This window comes from Lathamus discolor, chromosome 12, assembly GCF_037157495.1.
Source record: "Lathamus discolor isolate bLatDis1 chromosome 12, bLatDis1.hap1, whole genome shotgun sequence".
NCBI classification, from domain to species: Eukaryota; Metazoa; Chordata; class Aves; order Psittaciformes; family Psittacidae; genus Lathamus; species Lathamus discolor.
The window spans coordinates 2,319,575-2,344,107 of NC_088895.1; the positions used below are offsets into that span (position 1 = coordinate 2,319,575).

The 24,533-nt window shown below is 44.4% G+C and overlaps 1 protein-coding gene across 2 annotated transcripts in view; it reads left to right on the forward strand.

Moving 5' to 3' along the window:
• Positions 1-22,000, forward strand: part of MED13L (mediator complex subunit 13L) — a 185,383-nt gene extending 163,383 nt beyond the window's left edge. For both annotated transcript variants that reach the window (XM_065692177.1, XM_065692178.1), the window contains exons 21-31: positions 1,063-1,507; positions 2,925-3,144; positions 5,580-5,768; positions 7,714-7,937; positions 8,404-8,546; positions 9,106-9,264; positions 10,294-10,470; positions 12,630-12,784; positions 16,148-16,309; positions 18,240-18,352; positions 19,064-22,000. In XM_065692177.1, the coding sequence (XP_065548249.1) occupies positions 1,063-1,507; positions 2,925-3,144; positions 5,580-5,768; positions 7,714-7,937; positions 8,404-8,546; positions 9,106-9,264; positions 10,294-10,470; positions 12,630-12,784; positions 16,148-16,309; positions 18,240-18,352; positions 19,064-19,196 (2,120 nt within the window). In that variant the 3' untranslated portion in view covers positions 19,197-22,000. The remainder of the gene's footprint in view (positions 1-1,062; positions 1,508-2,924; positions 3,145-5,579; positions 5,769-7,713; positions 7,938-8,403; positions 8,547-9,105; positions 9,265-10,293; positions 10,471-12,629; positions 12,785-16,147; positions 16,310-18,239; positions 18,353-19,063) is intronic.
• The last annotated feature ends 2,533 nt before the right edge of the window (positions 22,001-24,533 follow it).

Genomic DNA, 24,533 nt, shown 5'->3' on the forward strand with positions numbered 1-24,533 from the left:
ACTGGAAACACATCTGCCGAGACAGTGCTGCTCACTGCTGGCACACACTGACCGTGGCACCAGCCACATAAAGGCTTCGTGCTTGAGCTGAAAGGTGCAAACTACGTTTGTGTTTAAAAATAGCCAGGAAGTTTTAAGTAGTTTCTTGAAAAGTGCTTCCTGCGTTTGCTCTGAGCAAGGTGTGAGAGTTCCGAGGCCTGTTACTGTGAGGACTGATGACCTGATTTTGGACAGAAGTCTGAACAAACGTGGGAGTTAGCTGGGCAGTTCTGCAGCCTGCAGAACGCTTGTGCATCCTTCGAGGAATGTTTGACAGAACGGGCTGGGACTCGCCTATCTCAAATGACCCTGTGACTCATTCAGTTTGCTTTTAGTTCCAATTTCCCACGTAACTGGAAGGGAGAAATCACTACAGCACTGCTTAACATAAATACCCCAGGCTCACATGCGGAGGTGAAGCATGTGCAGGGCTGGTTGAGGAGCTGGGTGCTCAATTCACACCTGAGGCATCTGGCAGGAGCAGGGTTGGGAACTTCTCCTGCTGGTGATTTACCACCTCTGAGATGAAACAAACAATAAATATTCATTTACTTACATTTTATTCATTTATTACATTAAAACGATCAATGTGGTATCTTTTTTTCACTACTGAGGAGCAGAAATAGCCATATTCAAGTTTGCCATTACTGTAGCTCAGGTAAAAAGAACTTCTGGGTTTTGAGTCTGACAGAGTGACTGTAGTAGATTGCAGAGCTGAACACTGTATAAAGCTGCTGTTATCATAACCCAGTCTAGCCAGAGATCATGACGTGTCAGTACCAACTCTGATTCACAAAGCTCCACAAAGTCATTCCTGTTTTTAAAGACTTCTGATCTGTATCAGATGCTGAAGAATGATGCCAAAGTAAATCCTTGTGATGGAGCTTATATTCAGGTAGCATTTATATACTCTTAGAATATTCTAAAAGTGCAAAAAATAGTTTGTGACCTTATGGTTAATGCCATTCGCTTTGATCGGACAGACTGCCATTCACCTGCTTTCCTCTTCATCTGCTATTCCAGCACCTTACTTAGCCACTCTGCAGCTTGACAGCAGCTTGTTGCTACCACCCAAGTACCAAACCCCAGCGCCAGCAAGCCAGGCACCAACAGCACCGGGGAGCACTGGACCTGTCCCCGCAAACTCAACGTGTCTCTCAGCTGCTGGGGCACCCTCAACAGGCAACTCCTTTAACTCCACACCCAGTGGTGGCACTACTAGCCTTCCTGCAGGAAGCAGTTCATCCGCTGGATCCTCAGTGCCACAGCTGTCAGCATCTTCAGCAACACCTGGCGTTAACCAGATGACCACTACCTCTGCTCCAGGGTTTAGTGGGAGCATTGGGTCAGGACAAAACACCAGCGCTGGGGGAAACACAGCAGAGCGCTCGCAAGGAAGCACAGGTCCCGGAGGAGATGCAGAATCAGGTCAAAATGCACCACAGCAGCAACAGGAAGGACAGGAAGGGTAAGTGACTTCAGTGCTCAAATGACTCCAAGTACATCTAGTTAAATCCACTGTTATCCTGGTTCCATACAACCTGTAATCTTTAATCCTTACGTAAATCCTAGAGAGGACCTTTGGACGTGCAGGACTAGTGGCCAGATGTAAATGGAGCAGGACCTGTTTTTGTATGTCTCTAGCAGTTATGGATAAAGGGGAGGTGTTAAAAACAAACCTCCCCTTTTGTGTAACGAGCAGCAAAGCTTGATTCAAGTGCCTGATTGTGATCATGGTATGGCCATTGTGTTTGAGGTGCCTTGGGATGTCCCACCTGGTATTTGCAGTGCAAGTAAAACATGAGGTGTCTCTGAGGCTCTGTGCCCCATCCGCTCACTTGGCCTCACTGGTCAGGTGCTGCAGGACCTTTCCTGTGACACTGAATGCACATGGGCAACACCATCACACCTCTGCCAGCAACACACAAAATGTAAGCCATGGCTTTGTTTCCATGTGCCTGCATTGCTGGTGTTGCTTTGCAAGCAGGTGCACTGTCAGGTCAGGAAATGGGGTTTTATTGCTGTTCCTTTAAAATAAGCTGCAGCAGCACAACTTATTTAAAGACTTCATTATAAATAGTCCATTAAACATAAACATTAGGAAAATATTTTTTAACATCTTATGTAAGTAACTTCCTGAGTGAACATGGTTTTCATTACTCTTATAATAATGCATATTACTAAGAGCCATGATATATGTTAGGGAGTTCCTGTATCTTAAGTGAAAAGCCCACATCCTGTTGTAGTTGGGGTTATCCTTCAGACATCTGTTTGCTGGCTCTGTGCAGAACAGTACTTGAGCCCCTGCAGCATGGTTTCTGACAAAGAAACTCTGAGCTGCTTGTGATCACTTACAGATGTTGAGCCTCCTACTCATGGTTAAGGCATGGAGAAGAATTTCATCAAGCGAAAATGTGCAGTTGCTCCTTCCATTACCAATGGAACTTCACTGTAACAGAACAGGGGCCTTGAGTCGCCATGAATGTTACTTTGGCACTTCTCAGTTCTCAGTCCTTTCTCTCCCCCTTCCACTTGTCCTGAAAGAAAACCCTAAACAGCCCCCCAAACCAGCACACAAAAGTCAGCTTTCCCATATTCTTCGGACATAATCTATTCTGCTTGTATAAAATGAGATTACATTAGACTTTATGGTAGGTGTCTTTAAAGCATAATTAATAACTGGTATTTTGCATTAAGAACAGCTGTGAGTAGAAGTCATCTCCCTTCAATCACTGTTGTCTCGTGGTTTTAACTTTTGCTTCTGAACAGAAGGATCACGTCACTCTCCTCCCTTTCCCCCTCTGCTCTGGCTTTGCACACCTTTACAGCAAACAGTAACGCACAGTTGTAACTTGCATTGACTCTAACATCCTGTGTCCCTCCAGCGTTACTGAGAGGGAGAAGATCGGGATTCCCACCGAGCCGGAGTCTGCAGACAGCAACGCCTATCCTCCTGCTGTTGTCATCTACATGGTGGATCCTTTCACCTACACTGCAGACGAAGAATCTGCCTCAACCAACTTCTGGCTGTTAAGTTTAATGAGATGCTACACAGAAATGTTGGATAACTTGCCTGAGAACATGAGGAATTCTTTCATTCTCCAGGTAATTCTACCTTCCTTTGTATCCTCAAACTGGAAAGTCATTCTGTCACAGCAGGCTTTTGGTACCTACTCTGTACTGGAGATACAGAATGGAAGATAATATATATAAATATATGAAATTCAGGTGATGTTTACAAATTATTTTGTTGACAGTATAAGTCTGTATATTAGAAAACCACCTGCTTTTTTGTTTTGACGAGGAAACTAATGTAAGGCAGCCATGGTATCCTGCATCTAATCTGTTCCATGGTTCTAGCAATCATATATGCTGGATGCTTCCTTAAGAGGGATTTTAGTTACTTGAGTTGCAGCTTGGGTTGCCATTGCCAAAAATGCCCAGTTGCTCCCTTGATTACTTTGCATGTTGAGTTGTTTGCTTTTGCTATGCTCTTGATTTATACTGTTTAATCCAAAAGAAATGTGCAGCCAGACATTTAGTGTATAATTTGAGTATTGTATTGTTGTTATCTGCTTCTTAAAAATAATTCACCATGTAACTTGGCATATAATAATAGTTACTTATTTAAGAATTGGATTTGTGTAGTCAGAAGCAGAGCTTGGCCTCTTGCCCAGACTGCCTGTTTTCCATGCCTCTTCATCACAGTGGCTCAGTAAAGAAGTGGGGGAAAAGGGGAGGCCAGAGACTGAACCATGTGTGTACGTGTGCGACACCCACAAGAAGCAGCACATGAGTGATGTCTGTATGTTGTCTTCATGTGTGTTGAACTTGACTTAAACGCAGTTTATAAGGGAAAAACAAGGAACTGGAAGTTGTGACAAGTGTCTCAAATCTGGCATGGAATACGTTTGTCATTTCTGGTAATCCTGACCTTATCGTTCCCTAAAGTGGTCGGGAAACCTGTCACCAAACTATTTCAGTCTTGGGGATGAAGTGAAAACCAGATTCACAACTTCATATTGTGACAGACCGCAGGAATTCAATTGATTCAGACCTGAAGATGCAAAAAACAAAACAGCCCCTGCTGTTGCCATGGCTGAAATACAAGACCATGCAAACTGCATGTAGAAGCTGTATCTCCGTCTATGCAAGACAACTGATGTGCTTCCCAACTCAAAGTACTGTTTATTTCTTGGACAATTCCCCTTGGTTTGTCAAAATATGGGGCATTTTGCCAGTTTATGTCAAAATCAGAGACGTTTTTCGGCAAGTGAAGGTAACATGAGCTAGTCGCCAGCACAGTGTTCTCACAGCTGTGCCATAGTACACACACACACAGTTATTCCAAAACAAATCAAACCCAAATGTTTACAGACTTATTCCAACTCATACATGGTGAGGGAAAGCCCAGCTTCTGAAAGTCTTGGATAAAGAACTTGTCCTTAAAAACACGTGGTCAAGTTTAGTAACTACAGTGCGTGACCAAAGCTCCAGTGGTTCAAGCAAGAACCACAGATCAGTGAAACTTTTGTGATGCTTCTGTTTTATTACTACTGACAATATTTGTTAGAAGAACCTGTGTGGGTCTCACAGCCTTGGCTGCACCGTAAGGATCTTGCACCGATGGTTTCTGCTCCAGAGATCTCACTGTTTAAAAGAAAAGACAAAACACTCCATAAATCATAACAGAACCTTAATTCTACTCTCTGCCATGTCCTCTAAGGGTGACAGGGTGGGTGCTGGCTGCCAGAGGACCAGCAAGCAAGCACTAATTCTAATCACAAGCTGTGGAACCCAACCTGCCTGAGCACAGAGTTAAGCCCACCCAGATGATGGAGGAAAGGTGTCTGCAAATGCAGATGGGATCAGAAGAATGAGGTTAAAAAGAATTGAAGGTGTTTGAATACAGGGATTTGGATTAAAAGAAATTAAAATATCCCTATTTTTTTAAGGTATTGCTTTTAAAAGCCACTGGTAGTTACTTCTTGGGATGCACTATGATAACGTTATGCATGTAATTAATGATGTGCCCTTCCCACAATGAAGGATGAATGAGAAAGTGGACTTCAGAAAAGTTAACACTTGACTGGGTAAAACAGTCTGCTCCCTTTGTGGAGGTGATGGCGTTTGTCATTCAGTGATGATCATGTCACAGAAAGTGACACTCATTTGGAGTGTCTGCTCCACTGTTTGTCAGCTGCTACAGATGTGTTATGTACTCTGCAGTTATTCTTGTGCTGTAACGAGATTCTTCCATTAGATCGGGTGGTCAGAGTCTCCGTTTTGAGAGATTTTACAGCCTTAAATACATCATCAGAGTGGGAACTGAAGGTCTGTATCAAGGAACACAGTCGCTGGCTGCTGTGGGTGCTCACGGAAGAGGGTGGTAGCCCTGGTAGGAAGCTACAGGTGCTGTAATGCAAAGACGCCACATACAAAGTGCCTTGGACTATTGAATGTGTGAGTCTGGCGTGATATTAATGAACAGCTCCTTGAAGACATTCACTCATGTTTTCTTGTTTATATGACTTGTACAGATTGTGCCTTGCCAGTACATGCTGCAGACAATGAAGGATGAACAGGTTTTCTACATTCAGCACTTGAAGTCGCTGGCTTTTTCAGTGTACTGCCAATGCAGGAGGCCACTGCCCACCCAGATTCATATCAAGTCTCTCACAGGCTTTGGACCAGCTGCCAGCATCGAGATGACCCTCAAAAACCCAGAGGTTAGTACTGGCGTCAAGAAGTGAAAGCTTGTTAATAAACTGTAACCCCTTCTCTCCAATATTGCAAAAAGAGGAGAGAAAATACTTGTAGGAATATTTCTTCAAAGTGTAGAAGACGTAACGTAAGACATAACATAAAAGGAGAAGGTGATCTAATACTTACTAGAAAATAGTGAGAACAGTGGCAGACCACTTGCTTTCAAACCATTTTAAGCTTCTGGTTTTGAGTCACAAAGTAAAAGGGTAAAAGATCCATGTGGAATCAGATCCTGAGACATTGTGTCATCTCAGTCTGTAGTAGTCCTATGAGAAAGTGTTTATGTCCAACCTTTATTTATACACACATATATGTGAAATAAGTTCCTGCACCTAATTACAGATATTACATTAATTCCCTGAGGTACTGGAGAATTCCCCCTCTTTCAGTGCGATTCTTATCTGCCATCTCTATTTTAAACAGTAAATATTCAAGCCCTGTTTGTGGGTTTGCAGGGCTTTCAAAGGAAGAGTAATCCAGCGTAATTTCCATGGATGTTTTTCATTCTTTGAAAGATAAGGATGACTGTTTTATTTAGATTTAATGGACCAACTAAACACTTAAACACTTACCTTGAGATAAAGACGTGCTTGTTAGGATTTAAGCCCCTCGATTCAGAACCATCATAAACCCAACCTATCACCACATCTCATTACTCACGTAAAGCCCTAAGCTCTCACTGGGAATTCCTAAAAGCAGTATCACCTCCGGCATCTCTTCACATTCTCTCCTCACCCTTCCCTCAAAAAGGTACCTGTTCAGCAGGATGGGTTTTGCAGCGAGTTGAAGTCATACTTTGAAGCTATTTAGGTGGAAGGGGAAGAGCAATAATCTTGCAAGACGCCTGCAAACATCTCCCTCCCTCTACTTAATGTTCCTGCACTGCTGCCAGGGGAGTATGCTTGCAGGAAGTGACCTGGGCAGAGCAGGAGCCCCCTCCATGTCTCTTAGGAAAACACCATAACTGACTTCTCCTCTAAGCAGGTTAACTTGCACTTTGCATTTCATGTGTAATTTCCTTCTTGGAACAGTTTCCACAAGCAGCTTGCACTTAGCGTACTCCATTAACCAGACCTCAACTTTCTCCATTGTCCGTGTGTTGCTCTCAGTCTGCACCGCACTCCCCAGCTTTGGCTCAACAATTAATACCCTGGCCAGTTCTAAATTACCGAGTCTGTCTGGTCAGGCCCATCATGGTCTGTCTTCAGAGGGGAGTTACAAAGCAAAGGTGGGTTTGGGGCTTTGTGGAAGAAGCCCTGAAAGTCCCGTTGGGCAGATGAGTGTGAGGCAGCAAGGTGCCCCTGCAGCAAAGAAAGCCCATGGCAGGAAGGGTGCTGACAGAGCAAGGAAGGTGAATGTTCTCTGCAGCACTGGTTAGGCCTCACCTGGGATGTACTGGGTCTGGTTCTGGGCTCCTCAGTACAAGAACTCCAGCAAAGGGCCAGTAAGATGATGAAGGGACGGGAGCATCTGGCAAGTGAGGAGATGCTGAGAGAGCTGCAGTGTCCTGCCACTGATGAATGTACGCAAACACCTGCTGAGAGGGAGAGAAGGTGATGGAGCCAGGCTCTGCTCAGTGGTATCCAGCTGTGGGACAAGAGCCAAATGGGCACACACTGACATGCAAGAAATTCTGTTTAAATGAAGAAACACAAGAAAACTTATTTACGGTAGGGGTGATTGAGCACTGGACCTCACTGCCCAGACAGGTGAGCATCTCCAGCATGGGAGTTTGGAGTGCATCGGTTTTAGCCAACAGAAATGGATTGTCTGTAACAACCCTTTCCCACTCCCCCTCTTGACTGTGAATGCCTTGATTTGATTTATCATCTCCTGTACTCACATCTGTGTTTGTGTGTCTCATGCATTAAATAGTTATTGATATACCTGCTGATGACTTTCTTACAGAGGCCCAGCCCAATCCAGCTATACTCGCCTCCATTCATACTGGCACCCATCAAAGACAAACAGACAGAGCTGGGAGAAACATTTGGAGAGGCCAGTCAGAAATACAACGTGCTCTTTGTGGGCTATTGTCTGTCTCACGATCAGCGTTGGCTTCTGGCATCCTGCACGGACCTCCATGGTGAACTGCTGGAAACCTGCATAGTTAATATTGATCTACCAAACAGGTAAAACCATTTACCTTTTATATTACATCTAGGACTATTGTTGTCATCCTTCACTCCTCAGGCTCTTGCACATCCCTTCTAATCTTACTTCCTGCTGATGTGATCATGATAATATTACAGTGGTAACATTTCAGTTGGTATTTTCATAACCAAAAACTGCAGAGGAAATAAGATACTGGTTTACACTTGGTTTACAAATCCTACCTGCAATTCTTACCTTCAAGAGCAACCAGTATGTTGCTCAGCATATTGACACCTCTTTTGTGTCACTGCAGTAATAGTACTGACAGCAGGCACATATTTTTTCTGCTTCTTGTTAGTAAAAGGTGAGTTGGGCACTCCCCAGGACTGTCAGGAGTCCTGCGGAGGGCAGGCAATGAAATGCTTCTAGAGAACAAACTCTGACCATTGTCCTGGACTCAGTTCTCACTGTTGGGTTTGGGTTTTTGTCTTCCTCAACCTCCAGGTCGAGGAGGAGCAAGCTGTCTGCACGGAAGATCGGGCTGCAGAAGCTGTGGGAGTGGTGCGTTGGGATCGTGCAGATGACATCCCTGCCATGGAGAGTTGTCATCGGGCGGCTCGGCCGCCTGGGCCACGGGGAGCTGAAAGGTAGGAAGTATCAGCACTGCCGCTTGTCCTGGCTTGCAGTGGAGACATGGCCCTAGTGCACAAGCTGAATGACTCACAGACCTGATCATGGGCCTTTAAAACCAGAATGCTGAGAGTGATAATCCCGCCCTGATTGCAGAAACAATTTGCTTCTTTCTACACCGGGTTTGACATCTCTCCTCATGTGCTGTAGATGTTGTGTAGGTTAACTAGAATTTGCACGGTCTACTTCCAAGTGGGTTTTGTCACATTAGGGAAGAGGTCTGAACAGTAGTTACCCTGTCACAAAATACAAACGGGATTCAATTCTGATTCCTAAACTCTGCCCATTGCCCTGCTTCACACCAGATCAGTACCTCCTCTAGCTACAGGTGGAATGAAAGACCCATTCTTAGAGACACACATCCTCTTCAGGATGTGGCTGAGTAATCACGGGATACCAACAGACCCCATGGAGCGGGCACAGAGTATCGGGATTGCAGGGCCCTATGCTTCAAAGTGTTACTAATACATTACTATTTGCACCATTTGGTTCTATCATAATGTTTATTCCTTTCAGACTGGAGTATCCTCCTTGGGGAATGTTCCCTGCAGACAATCAGCAAACAACTGAAGGAGGTGTGCCGCATGTGTGGCATCTCATCAGCAGATTCCCCTTCCATCCTCAGTGCCTGCCTCGTCGCTATGGAGCCACAGGGATCATTTGTCGTGATGCCAGGTAAGTTTTATCCAACTGTTTGTTTCCCATACTTTTCACAGAAGCACATTAATTTGGGGAGACTTTTGAGTCCAACAGGAAGTCCTGGACTGCCATGGCTAAACATGGTAGAAAATAGGTTGAGCTGGCAGAATTCCCCAGAATACCATGAAGAGAAACTATGCTGGGAGTGCAGCTCCTAGGGGAAGGAGTACTGCATGTACTGTCCCTGTTCAAGCAATGGGCTCCTCCTGGAAGGGGTCACGTCTTTGGGGAGATCAGTCCCCATCACCTGACTGTGGTGATGTAGTCATGAGGTGAGAACAACTGCAGCCTCTGTAAGAGTCCACAGTGTGAAAGAGTAGGAACCTGTGCAGATGGGAGTAAGGACAGATCTACTTGCTTTTCCAGATGTATTTATTCCAGATATATTTAAGGTATTTAGAAAGTTCTATTATAAGCAGCAGTCCACAGAATTGAGTTGAAATGTATTAAAATTTTGGGGTTCCTCTTACTTATTTGTTGCATTATGTACACATGTGTTTTTTAATGTATGTGGTGACTTATCCTTGCCAGCTGCTCTGGGTTTTAAGTTTAGAAATAAAAGAATACTCCCTGCAGCAGAATTAGGCAAGCTTGAACATGACTCATCAAGTTGAATAATTTTCAAAGCAGAGATTTTGTAACGTGAGAAAATAGACGGCAAGTTTTGCTATCCTCATGTCAACTGAAGTAGGGTCTATTTCGTAACTACACAGACGTCTGCGTCAAAACAAACTCATTTGCTCATTTAACAGGGAAGTCATTGGTTCAGGGCAGCAGAATGAAAGGAAAGGTGAGGCGCTGTATGAGAATTCACACAGCTCAACATTATCTGTACAACTTGTGATCTTGAGTTCAAGCTCCTCTAGTAACTTGTTTCAAGATAAGAACCCTCAAACGTGTATTAGCTTGCAAGCCCAGGTTAGGTGCTCAGAAATGTAAGTGAACACAGAGCACCTATTTAGGTGATGGAAATGAATGTCCCTGCTGTTGCTTCTGTTCTGGCAGATGCTGTCACTATGGGCTCAGTGTTTGGCCGGAGCACCGCGCTGAATCTGCAGTCATCTCAGCTGAACACCCCGCAGGACGCTTCCTGCACACACATCCTGGTTTTCCCAACCTCCGCTACTATCCAGGTAGCACCAGCAAATTACCCCAATGAGGATGGATTCAGCCCTACTAATGGTAAGTAAGCAGCGGCTCGTGTAAGAGCTGAGACACTCACCAGTGCTCCGTGGGCTATTGAGGACATAAGCAGAGTTGCACCAGTCATGAATAAAAAGCTTGAGTGAACCAGTGTTCTCCCACAGACACCATAGCACCCAGTTCAACTTGAAGAGAACACCCCAGTACTTTACAGACAAGGTCTTTTCTGAGGTCTGTTTTCAGGGGATTGTGCTGATTTATTCCGTAAGGAATATGGACCAGTCAGTGTGCAAAATGGCACAGACCTGAAAATGCTTTTTCTTGTTGTGACTTGGATCAGGTCACATGAGGTTTATAGTAGTGGTGCACTTGATGCATGTTGTGTAAGCAGCTTGTGGTTTAGAGTTTGAGTCTTCTAAAGCAGGCAGAGCAGACCAACCTGAGAACTGTCAGTGTTAGCTTGTGCTTTTGCAAGTGGATGCAACCCTGTAGTCTGGGTCAGCAAGACTCTGGGTACTATTTTGTATCTTTCCTAACCCTTTTGCCATAAGTCCTTAAAAATTACTATAAAATAATTTCAACCAAAAGTAACCACAAGCATTTCCCGCAGAAGTATTTTGTGCAGAGGGAAGTTCCAGTGTAGAGAGGAAGAAAGGCCCACTGTTTTTAAGGAAAGAGTCTGCTTTGATGTGTTCCTGCTGGAATTCCAGTGGGCCTCCCAGCAGGGAAGTTACCCCTCCCGACACTGCAGCAGCTGTCCTCTGCAGGCCCCAGAGCCCTGCTGAGTGCTGTGCTGACAAATATTTAACCTGCATTAACCTGCCCTGGAGTGCTCCAGATGCTAATGAGCACCAGGGACCAGAGCTGGCGCTTCCAAAAGGGTGTTAGATTTAATTTTCTTAACTCTCTTCTACTTAATGATTAAACCGCTTCCTATGCTATTAGCCATCTCATTTATGCTTTGGAGGCTAAGCAGAGCATGACATTAGTTCTCTCTTGTTTACTGAGGTTGTAGGACAGAAGTTAATGAACTTGAGTTAATTCATTGCTCTTGCAGTGAATTGTTTCTCTTTAGAAGATTCAGAAAAACAACCACCTGCGCATTTCCACCCTGGGCCTTCAGGTGAAATCAGTTCAACACAGACGTGGCCTTTCCCTTTTCATGCAGAGTGAATGCTTTTTCAAGAGAAATGATTTCAATATGTAGAAATGCAGAGCCCTTATTGAGAGCTCCATGTGTCTTAGCATAAATTTTGCTGCAGTTCTAATTAGTCCAGCTAATTCAGATGGCTCCCACTGTCCCTTTCTGTGTCCTGAAGTGCACTTCAAATGTCGTTATACTGCTTAAATGCCTTTGTCTGCTGAAAAATGTGGATAAGGAAAAAACCCTATAAACCATATCGTGATGCTTGTAAGTTTTTGCTGTGTTTTAATGTGTTAGCTTTCCATCGTGTAAATCACTCGTGGTGTTGTAACCAGTGTTGCAAATGCCTGAGAGATGGAATGTGCTGCTCACAGAATGCAAACACATTTTCACTGTATCTTTACATCTCTCCCACGTGTTAACATAAACCAAATAAAGCCAGCAAATGATGGTAATACAACTGTATTTAATTCCTGAGATGAAAGTAAAACATTAAGGGAAAAACATGTAGGAAATCCTGATGCAGTACCTGAAATAATCATGGGACTCCACAGGCCGGGAGCAGGGGCCTTGCTGCCCTTATGGATCCCACGAGCAATGCCCCTGAAGCTGCTGGGATTGCTCCAGGATACTTGAAGCCAAGTGCCAAAGCCTGAAGAGCAGCACATGCTGTGAACAGCACACCTCGCTTTCTTTGGTGGATTTCAAGTGTATAGTGAATGGATTTCTGAGACCAGCTGCAGAGAAGGGTCATTTTTTCTGTTGTGAAGATCCGTTTGGATTTGATGAAGCTGCTGTGACAGGATTTGTGTTCATCTCTGACCATTGTTCAGCTTCATTATTGTCATAGATGTCTGCCAACTTTTCCTTTCAAGTGTGTGTGGTTGCAGGGAATTGAACAGTCAGGTGCTTGTCTCTGCTTCCATCTGCCTCGGCAGAATGTTGAAGAAGCATGATAATGAATTAAAGGGAGTGCTCACAAATCCCAAAAATCTCTTGACAAAAATGAGTGCAGCAGCACACTGGGAATAATTTCTCTTTCTTTTCCTTTCAGATGACATGTTTGACCTCCCATTCCCAGATGACATGGACAATGACATTAGAATTTTAATAACAGGGAATCTTCACTCTTCACCAAATTCCTCCCCAGTTCCTTCCCCTGGATCACCATCTGGCATTGGAGTGGGATCTCACTTCCAGCACAGTAGGGTAAGGCTGGAGCACTTTAGGGCACAGGCTACTGGAAATAAAAGGCAAAAAAAAGACCCAAATCGTTCAACAAAACCTTTTTTTTCCTGTAGATTCTCAAACAGAATCAGGTCAATAGCAGCAGAAATTACTGGTGCTACTGAAGGTGGTGGTTAAATACTGTTGTAGAAGACGCTATAAGGATGCTGGGGAGGGACTCTTCGTCAGGGACTGCAGTGACAGGACAAGGGGTAACGGGTTCAAACTTAAACAGGGGAAGTTTAGATCGGATATAAGGAGGAAATTCTTTCCTGTTAGGGTGGTGAGGCACTGGAATGGGTTGCCCAGGGAGGTTGTGAATGCTCCATCCCTGGCAGTGTTCAAGGCCAGGTTGGACAGAGCCTTGGGTGAGATGGTTTAGTGTGAGGTGTCCCTGCCTATGGCAGGGGGTTGGAACTGGATGATCTTGAGGTCCTTTCCAACCCTAACTATTCTATGATTCTGTGCCTCTGCCTTGGCTCTTTACATCTCTGAAGTTAACTGTGAGTGGAAAGATAATTGAAAGCAAGAGAGGAGAGAGAAGCTTTATTTTTGTGTGGCCCTGTATAAACCTGGACTCATCCGAGTTTTTTTTCTGGGCAATCACATGGAATGTCCCTGGCACACAGTGACACGTCTCGGAGAGAAAGGCAGATGGCAGCTCTGTTCATGGGGATTTCTAGGGGGGCAGAAGGGAGCTAATTCTCGTAGTAATAACCCTTGCCCATAGGGACTCCCCAGGTGCTGTGGGTGCTTATGCAAATGTTGTTTGCTCAGTAAAACTTAGCCCTGAGCACACAGGGCTTGTAAGTTACTTTTGTTTGAAGTGGCTTTTGTAAAGTCGGTTCCAACACCAGAGATTACATAAAATGCAAATTCTTTTGAGTAATTCAAGGTATTTTTTCGAATCAGCATTAGCACACCTTGGATCATGTCTGATGGAACTCTTTTACTCATCCATGTAATTGTGAAAGAGACTTAGTTGTACTCTTCAGGTGGTTGCCATCACAAGCGTGGAGAAGTATGATGCTTCAGAATTCCCTGTGGAGAAGTTTTATTCTAGAAATAGTACATTTAAGGCAATAGCATATTGCTTCTTTACTAAATAATACAGTATTTTATTAAACAGGCTGACTTGTATACAGGAAACAGCAGATAAAAGTTATATATAAATCTGCATAATATACGTAACTGGATCTTGTGGCTGTCACTGGTGGCTTTAACTGTAAAACAGCTATGAAAGCAAGTACCAAATAGATACCTACAGGAGGTATTCCTACAGCTGAGCTCTGTGGTGCTTCATTCAGCCTCTGTAGCACAGCACTGCATTTTTCTAAATGTAAGGAACATCTAAAGAGAATTCTCACTCCCTGGAAAGGACCCACTGAACGGAGTTAGGTCCCCACCTGGAAGGAGAAAGTCCTCAGCCAGAGTGCTTCAGTGGTCACCTTAATACAGTCTGAGAGTGAAAAATGACTTCTGCCTCAGCCACAGAAATGCTAACGCTGTGTTTTGTGATCTTAGTACGCAACCACCTTTCCTTACGTTGATACTCCAACCCACTTTTCAAAGGCTACACAATTGCACATTGCTGTCACTTGGTTATTTCAAACTCGTATGTGGCAAATTAAATGTTCTAGATGCTGTTACTAAACCCTCCAGCCATAAATCACAGTTCATCACTCATTACAACTTCTCTCTCTCATTGAGTTCATTCAGGCATCTCTATTCTGTACCACTTTCAGGGATGTGTTTACAGAACTTACTCCCTGTGGAACTCCATCCAAGTGGCTTTAAGAACAGCACTGGAAGGTTAATGACCAAAGAGCTTAGAGGCCTGGACAAGCCATTTCTAGACGAACCTGTCAGAGTAATTCAGTTTAACCATTAACAAGGGCCTGGTAATTGCTGTGTAATTTTTGGGTTTACAAAAGCAGCAGCGTGTGATCATTACCTCGTGGGTCGGGGAAGGTCGCGCCTCCGTCCATGTAACCCGTAATTGATTGCTGCGGTTCAGCGCCGCATGTCCTCAGTGCTCAGCAGGCACTTGGCTGCCTGGCTCCTGAGCCGGCTGGGCTGCAGCCTCCCCTGCCTTTATGGGGTGTTTAACTGCCTTGGATTCCTGGTCGAGGCACTGCTGCTGGAGAAGGACCTGCCTGAAGGACCAGCAGTGAAGTTGGTGTGGTTAAGCCAGTTTCTGTATAGTGATGTCTTTTAACCTGTTGACTTAGAAGATGTGTATGGGTTAAAGGAGCTGCTATTCCAGTTCTTCTGAGATAAGTTACAAGCTAAAATAGTTCACAGGCATCTTTTGGGCTTTTCCTTTATGAATCATAGAATGGTTTGGGTTGGAAAGGACCTTAAGATCGTCCAGTTCCAACCCTCCTTCCATGGGCAGGGATGCCTCACACTAGACCGTGTGACCAAGGCTCTGTCCAACCTGGCCTTGAACACTGCCAGGGATGGAGCAAAATAATAAAGGGTGTTTCCAAAAAAACCCCAAATGTGTTTAAAATAGGAATGTCCTCTAGAATGGAACAGCAAACACCCCTTCTGGTAGCTGAGGAGACCCTGGTAGGCTTGGTGCTGTGGTTCAGGATAGGTGAGGCTGTGTGCAGATACACACGGGATGGGGTAAACGGGCTCACAGCAACATGGGTTGCTACCCACCAGCCATGGGTATGGAAGGTTCAGGTGAGTTTTACTCCAGCAATCAAATCACGAACATACGTGCCAATAGGCAGCGACTCAAAGACCGATTAGTTTAGTTTTACAGCTGGTCTCTTGTTGTTCAACTCTCTCCTCTCTAAATAATGTTTTGTTGCATAGTGAGAACATGAGCAACGAATACTGCAAAAAATACAGCGCATGAATAAATGACTGAGTGATGTAAGCAGAAAAGCAGGATGGTTGCTTCCTTTCCCCCTACACTTCCCCGGGGCAGTAGTACAAATAAAACCCAAGCACAGCATCTTGTGTCCACAGCAGGGAGCAGCAAGTGTACCCTGGTTTTATTAAGCTCTCATTGTAACTGCAAAAGCAAACACAACCAAACTAACAAAGATGCAGACACTTTCCGTTCTTCCATATCTCAGTGTGTAACACATCCTTCCACCAGCTGAAAGACCATCTAAAGGGATTCTGGAACACAAGCCTGGGGAGCCCAGCTACCGGGGAAAAAGGAAGGGATTAGACAACTTTGACTAAGATTCATGAATGATTAAAGGAGAGCTCATTAAGAACAGAACTGATTTAAATACTGAGTAATTAGTAAACAAAATCAGTGTTGTTGGAGTGGGGTGTATAACATGGAATAACAACCCGCCTTCCCAACTCTCCTTTCAGAGCCAAGGGGAACGTCTCCTTTCCAGAGAAGCCCCTGAAGAACTGAAGCAGCAGCCTCTTGCTCTTGGATACTTCGTATCAACTGCCAAAGCTGAGAATCTTCCGCAGTGGTTCTGGTCATCCTGTCCTCAGGCCCAAAACCAGTGTCCGCTCTTCCTGAAGGTCTGTCTTGGTGTCCTCTCACAGGGGAAAGACAATTAGAATTCCACTAATATGCTATGAGTTTTCTTCCAAAATGCTGGCTTTGCATGTTACCGCAGCTGTGACAGTTCTGGAAATGGAAATGCAGTTTTAGGTTTGAATTTACTTGGGCTATTAAAACATAATTCTCTGTTGCTAAAGGCCCTTACCTGAAAATGGAGTAGTTTGAAAGCTTCTAAACACAGAATCATCCCAGCTGTGTCTGGTATTACAGAGGTATCCCAGTTTTCATTTTCAGGCATCCTAAAACAGGAGAGATCTCTTCTGCCATAACCCAGTTGTGACAGAGTAAAAGTGAGTAGCACCTCCAGACAGAGCATTTACTCTGTGTCTGTTTCCCCAGGTGTAGAAGTTGCACAGTGGAGTCTGTAGTGTCAGAGGGAAGCTGATACCCTCCATTGCAGAAATGCAAGTGCTTGTGACATGTATACAGCAGAATTGATTCAAGTACTAGTCACTGATCCCTCTAGAGTGTCACACAGCTGCTTATTTGAATGAAGCCAAAAAGTGAACTAGTGAGCATGGAAAGGTGAAAAACCTGCCTTGAATAGCATCACGTAGCTATTAGAGCAAACAACGTGTAGAATAATCAAGATAGTACCACTGCACGCATTCCCAGCACGAGTACCAAATACTAAACATTTTCGTGAGTCTCTCAAGTGAATTCCCTCATCCATGCCTCTGAGGCAGTCAGCAGTGAAGGTGTCTGTGTCTCAGTTCTTTCCTCATGCAGAAAAGGCAATGTTGAGACTGGTGTTAACACTGACTTGCAGTTGGCATGGCAGCCTCCACCAGCAAATACTGAACCTTACTCTGTGCTCTTCAGGGATAGATTTCCCTGTGTGCTTTTCCTTCAGCTGACAAAACGGAGATCTCAAAGTAATACACAAAATAAGCCACCGTGGTTTGGGAGCCAGAGATGAAGTTTTATGATAAACTGAAAAGTACCCTTTTTTTGTGAATGAGTAATCCGGAGAGCATGTTTCAGTTCCAGCAGTAAAACCCAGTCAGCAGAGCTCCAGGCAACGTTAGGAACTCCTCTGTAAGCTTGTACTCCATTTGCACCAGAGCAGGAGCCATCCCCCTTCCCTGCCCCACCACCCCAGCCCAGCACAATTGGGCTCTCAGATCTAGGCTGAATGAAACATTTAATGTGGCTGGGACCATGCTGGTTTGGTTTGGACAGGGGACGGGGAGCAGGGATCTGTCGCTGTCACACTGCACAGTGCTGCGATCAGGAAACTTGCACGGCACGTGAGGCATAGAGACCGAAGTCATCTTTGATTTGGATGAGGTATTTTTATGCTGCAGTATTTCATCTCCAATGCGTGTGCCATAATTAGAGGAGCATAAAAGAGGTAGTGCCTTGGCAGGCTGTGTGGTGTATCCAGCCGCCCACTGAAAGGTTGCTCAAGATCAAGAAGAAACCCCTTTCCTGCTCCTGTGTAAACTAATGCAGGAGCCCTGCTCCAGCAGAACGGGAAGGCAGGCAGAAAGTGTGCCAGCAGAGAGCAACGGCAGCAGTGTGTGGTCTGCACAGACACCACCTCCTCGTGGTCCTCTGCCACTGGCTCCTACTGCGGAGTTTGATACTGCAGTGCCAAAAGAACCCCTGACACTTCCCAAGTGTTTCCCCTCATCACTTCTCCCCTGGCTAACATCTAGAACAGAATTCAGTGTTCTTTTTTCAAGATCCTTGGTTCTAGTCAGAAAGAGAAGTGAGCTTATTCAAAAATCTAGTCATTCTGGAACCTGGAAATACACATGGTCATGGTGGGGTCAATGCAGAATCACCAACTTGCCATGGTATCCTGAGACACCTCAGAATGTATTTGTTCAGTGTGAATCTTGCTCTGTGAAGAGTTAATCTGTGCTCTTTTCCTCTACACAGGCCTCACTACATCACCATATCTCTGTAGCGCAGACAGATGAGCTTCTACCTGCCAGAAATTCTCAGCGAGTTCCTCACCCCCTTGACTCTAAAACTACATCAGATGTGTTGAGGTAACGCCTCTTGGGATTTGCATTTCCTCCCTAAGGTTCTGGGGATTGAGCTCTGGAATTCCGGGGGGACCTTTTCATCTCCCAGAGTTCTGTTTACTGAGTGGGCTAATCTGGCCTGTGCCAGTCATTATTGTTACTGACCAAACCAAACTGACTTACAGAAGGAGATAATAGTACCTTTCTGAAACTGGTATCTTAGGAATTGGGATAGAAAGGACATATTCTTCCTGAGTTAATACAGGGTTGTGTTTGCCTCCATCCCACGTGTTGGGGACTGAAAGATCTCTTTGATGAGGCAGCAGGCAGGGAGCAAACATGCGCTTAACCAAGAAATGAGCATCCAAAAGTGTGATCAAATGCTGGCACAGGTTGCCCAGAGAGTCCTTAGACATGTCCAGGACTCAAGGCCTTGAAGACGATGGGATCTGAACCTCTGTGATTCTATAATCTCAGCTATGTGCTGGGGAGGGCCTACATTTGAATAGCTTCGTTCAAGTTCACATACCTTAAACCTAAGCATTCCTGCTTCCCATTCTCCCCTTTTCAGGGAGTTTCCTCCTGCGCCAGCCCCGCCAGCATTAGTCCAGCCAGGCAGTCCACATGAGTCTGTCTGAGGAGGAACCGGAGACACCTCCAAGAAAATCATTAGAGAAGCCAAGAGGGGAAGAAGTAAATGATTCCAGTTTCATGTCTCTGTGTTTCTGTCTGCAGGTTCGTTTTGGAGCAGTACAATGCACTGTCCTGGCTTACGTGTAACCCTGCCACTCAGGATCGCAGCTCCTGCCTTCCTGTCCACTTCGTGGTGCTCACTCAGTTGTACAATGCCATCATGAATATACTCTAATAGATAGAAAAGCACTTGTTCTTCTGGCTTCTTCTCCCCTCGACCTGAGAAACGTGCCACAATCTGCAAAGATCCCGATTTTGCTTCTCTTCAGACCAGTCCTGTGCTGTGCTTCTGTTCCTCCAAGAGCACGTGTGAATTCTGCAGTGTTCAAAACTCAAGTACCCATGAACATCTCTGGCAGCTTCAGTCCAAAATCTGGGAACATCCAAGAACAGTGAACACAGTAACCTCAAGCCAGTGTTAGTTTGGTGGCCCAGTAACTACTGGTCAGTGTGATGCTTTTTTTTGATACTTTATTTTTTTAAGGAAGACTTACAGTATCTTTTTGCATTGGGAACTCTGAGAAACAACCAAGAGCAGTTTCAGCCCTGCAAGGAAAAATACCTTGTAGTGACCAGTTTGGGTTGGCCACAACTTGTTTTGTTGTTTGATCATCGTCAACTGGGACTTTGCAGGAGGAACAGAACAAAAACCACCAAACCAAACCCCACACAGTTGTAGTCTCGTATAAATATTGGAGTTTTCTGTCTACCTGGAGTTCCTGTCAGAGTGGATTGGGATGAATGCATGCATTTGTTACCTGTCCATGTAGATATGAATGGTCTGGAGATACTTTATTTATTTTGAGGTTTGGGGAGGGGAGGGATTAAATTATAAAGGACCAGGAACAGTCGAATCTCTTCAAAATCCAGCTCCGTTCCACTGTAGGGTTATTTATCTACAGACCTCTCACTCTTCTGACCTAGAAATCAAACCTGAAGCTTGTCACAACCCGAGCTGGGCAGGGACACGCAGTCTGGGAAGGGCACCCTTGTGTCCTAAGGACTTCTCACCTGCACTCAGCCTGCTTAAAGCACGAGACGGCCAGTGTTCAATGAAGGATAACACTACCTAATGGAAGAGAGCGAGTGAGTGAGAGGTAGGGAGGAAAAATACTTTAAAGCCCGCTGTGAGGGCCCACGGGAAGTGGTAAATGAATCTATTGTAGAGCTATGATTGAAATATATTTCCAGTGAATTTAGTGATGTTAGAAAAGTATTTACTGAAACCCAAGTCGCCCTTGAGCTGGGGCAGGCTCGTCCATGTACATATCCAAAAATGATGGTTTTTGTTTACACGAAATCAGTTCCAAATCTGGTGTATTTTTTCTGACTATAGGAATATTATTTCAAAGAAATAATTTTTAAAAATTATATCATTAAATTAGTACTTGAAGTTCTACCACTGTGGTGGCAAAGTGACTTTGTTTAGGAAAATGATTGCCATTGTAAAGGTTAATGGCTAATTGAAGTATTTTTATGACTCCTTCATTCCAGGCTTCAAGGGGTTTCTATTTAAACTCCGTTTTCTAATGTTTGTTGTTGCACTGTGCAGCGGGCAGGGGCTGCCTCAGGAGGGGTCGGGCACTTTGATCAGGCTCTGTGACCTTGGTGTCTATCTGTGGAGAAAAACCCACCAATTTTAAAGTTCTTCCAAAAGACTTTCATGTTCTGGTTTAAAAAAAAAAAAAAAAAAAGGAAAATCTATGATTTTAAAAAGTATTTTTCTTGAGATAATGTAACATTTAAAGCAAATTATATAAAAGAAAAAAAAATGGCTTGTGTCATGAGAAGGTGGAGGCAGAGACGTGACCTGTAAATGGATGATGTTGTTCTCTGCGCCACCCCTCCCATGTGGGTATCCTCTTTGCAATGTATAGGTGAAAAAAGACAAACCTGATAGCAAAGCATTTGTATCTAATGTGTACAGTGTAAAATTGACTTTAAAAATATTGCAGGACTATTTTTTCTTAATCAGAAAAGAAAATTCTCAAGGCCTTTTGAAGAGCATAAAAAGATGAAGATTGTAAACTTGTATAAACAGATTTAACTTGGGGAGGACGAACTGTAAAGTAGCCATTTGTAATCTTTTACCATTCGGGGGTTCTTTGTTCCCAGGATTCATCGGAACTTTGGATTATTCTTATTTTTGGTTATTCTTTTTAACGGGGCCGTTTTTATCCGGGGGCGTTTCTGCCCCAGCAAACCTGGTTCTAAGCAAAACTGCAAACCGCAACCAAGGGCAGCAAGAGGAGAAGTTTTCATCTGGTGTCTTTTTATTTAATGTTTTTAAGTTAAGAGAAGCTGGTGACATATTTATACGTTTTTGTGCAAAAGAAATGAATGGCAATAGATTTTAAAGAAAAAAAAAAAACCTTATGTACTTCAGTGTGAAAAGTTCTGTATAATATTTCCCTTAAATATGCATTATTTTCCTTGTGAGTTTTTTACTGACTTCAGCTGAAATGTAAAGCCCCGGCTTTCCTACAGAGTGCAGAAAGGTATTTTATTTTCCTGGTTTTCTTTCTACCTTTGGAAATTCCTGCCTAAATCCGAGTTATTAGAACTCTTATTATTACAGTTGTTTGAGCTACCGGGCGGGGGGGGGCCAGCATGCTTGGATGTATATTTCCGAACCTTTTTTAACTGTAAAAGCTGTACATTTCGGGGGAGTTCGGACTTTCTCTCTCTTTATTTTGGTTTGGGTTTGGGTTTTTGGTTGGTTTTTTTTCTCGGAGCATTTTGCAGTGAAGCTTCTTTTCTATCCAGGCGACAATTTGAGAGAAAACAGCAAAAAAAAAAATGTGAAGTTCATTTTAGATCTGCAGTTATCGCTGGTACAATACACTAAAAACAGACTTTGATAAAAGAAACAATAATAATAAAGACCTCCATTTTAAATGTCATTCATATATACCTTGTGGATGAGAGCTATATACTTTTACACACTTTTTTAGATGAATAAATTATTGAATTACTGAAGCTGTTGGTGGAGTTTTCTTCTTACAAGGATCTGCTTTAACTCTCAAGGTCCTGCAGTGCAGGTTCCGTGTGGTGTGACCGGAACTGAAAATCATTTAAAGGCTCTTCAATAGTCATTTACTTTTGAGATAGGCGCTGCTGCCCTCCCTGAACTAACCTGGTTCCTGCCTTCTCCGTGCGCTGCCTGGTGAGAAGGCCACAGCTTCATCGGGCCCCTTCCACATGGGAATGTGGGAAGGTCCACACGCAGCAGGACTGTCCAGGACTTTCCAGTGGGAGTAAAAGCAAAAGGGAAGAGTCACTGTTGAAAACCACGTTTGTTGGGAGAGTTTTGGTGCCACCAATGGAACTGCTGAGGTGAACAGTTAGAATTCTGCCCGGGGGGGTGGTGGTAGCAACCTGGGGTAATCTGGTGCCGCAATGGCCCTCACAGAGCTTCCCAGTCACAGCTTGAGAGCTCTGTCTGCAGGTAAGTGTTTAGGGGAGATCTCCGGGTGGGTCAGTCCCCCTGCAGCAGGGTGAGACACAATTGCAGTGCATTGGCCCCAGATTAAAGAGGAACATGAAACCAGATCTGCTGCTTTGGGCTGCTCCGTGGAGCTGCAGAACCCCCATCCTGGACAAGCTGAAGACTCACTTGGACAGGTCCCTGAGCAGCCTGAGTGAATCCTACCTGCTCTGAGCCAGGGCCCTTCAAACAGAGACATTCTGTATGTAGCAGGTTCATTTCTAAACACAGATGTGCAAGAAACTGATAAACAGCCAGACCTTTTCCTAGTGCTAGACCTTAACAAGACCCGAGGTCTGTTTTGCATTCTTCTCCCATAGGAAAAGTTTAGACAGAACTTGGAATCTTCAGGTAATATATATATATAAAGTCGTGGTTTAAGCCCAGCCAGCAACTCAGAACCATGCAGCCGCTCGCTCACTCCCCCCCTTTCCTCCCCCTGCTCCTGGAGGGATGAATCAAAAGAATGTAACTCCCAGGGGTTGAGATAAGAACAGCCCAGGAACTAAGGTATAACACAAACCACTGCTGCTGCCACCAATGATAATAATGATAAGGGAAATAGCAAGGGAGGAGAGTACAACCACTCACCACCTGCTGACTGAGCAGTGATCTAGCCCTTCCAGGTAACAGCCCCAGTTTACACTCGTGCTGTGGTATGGAATACCTCTGGCTAGTTTGGGTCAGGTGTCCTGTCTCTGCTTCCTCCCCGCTTCCCCTCCTCCCTGGCAGAGCACGAGACTCACAAAGTCCTTGGTCAGAGTAAACATTACTGAGCAACAACTAAAACCATCGGTGTTATCAGCGCTGTTCCCAGGCTGAAAGTCAAAACCACAGCACTGCACCAGCTACTAAGGAGAAAAAATGACTGCTGCTGCTGAACCCAGGACAAGATAATATCCTGTGCTTAAAGAACTGACAGCTCTGTGCCCTCCCTAAGTATATTTGAAAACCCCAGCCCTTGCTTTACTCTTAAGCAAAACGAGCAGCAAACTACAACCATCCTTTGTGCTCCATCAGCCCTGACTCACCTGTGCCTCTGGTGGGAGCCATCTATTGTCAGTGGTGGTGATGGCCAACATGAGGTGAGAGTTTCTGCAGACCCCAGCTGCTCTCTGAACCGATGGCTGTAGGTAGCTCCTTGCAGAGAGCACTGAAAGAACCAAAAGCTAGGAAGAGATGGAGCCTGCACATGTATCCAGTCACAGCTCCCTCTTATCAAGGAACTGCCACTCAGTTTCGTGGCTGCTTTACTGGGGATTTCCTACACACAGTCCTGCATTTAGTTATAAAAATAGTCTTTATGGTTTTGCCCTTTTTTTAATCTTTCAAGCTTTCATCTTTATTTCACTTTATTGATAGAGCTGTAATAAATGACATGGTAGAATTAACTTGTACAAGGTCTCACAGCATAGTTCCACTTCAGCCTTCCATTGAGTGCTCTAAATGCAAGGAATTACAGCAGAGCACTGTTTTTACATGAAGAGCACTTTGTGGCTAATTCATTGGCTTTGAAGACAAAAGCTACCATTAAATACCCTGTTCCATGAGGACTGTAAAGCAGGATTGAATGAAAACACTAAAATCTCAGTTGATGTGTAACAACAACGTGTAATACTTGACGCATGGGTGCAGTGCTGGGGTCTCTTACTACCAATGAAGAAGGAGGTTGTAAAGATGAGGCTGACACAGAACTGCCCTTCTTTTTCCAGCTGCCATTTCTGGTTTTGGCAGAACATTGTGGCCACCTGAAAGCAGTTGGAGCACATGGAGAAAGCATCAGGAGCCCTGCAAGTAAACATCAGGTTTATGGACAGTCTCTCACCATGTGTAGTGGAAATGGAACCAGCCCCGAGATCCCCAAACAGGAAATCTTTGGTCTTCTACAACAAAGAGTGTTTATAAAATGATGCTGCTTCCACTTCCCTATTTTGAATCTGAACCTTAACACTTTAACAAATGTTTATGTGGGCAGAGGCCCTGCTTTATGCTTAACTGATTCTTCCTTTACCAGGTATCAAAGCT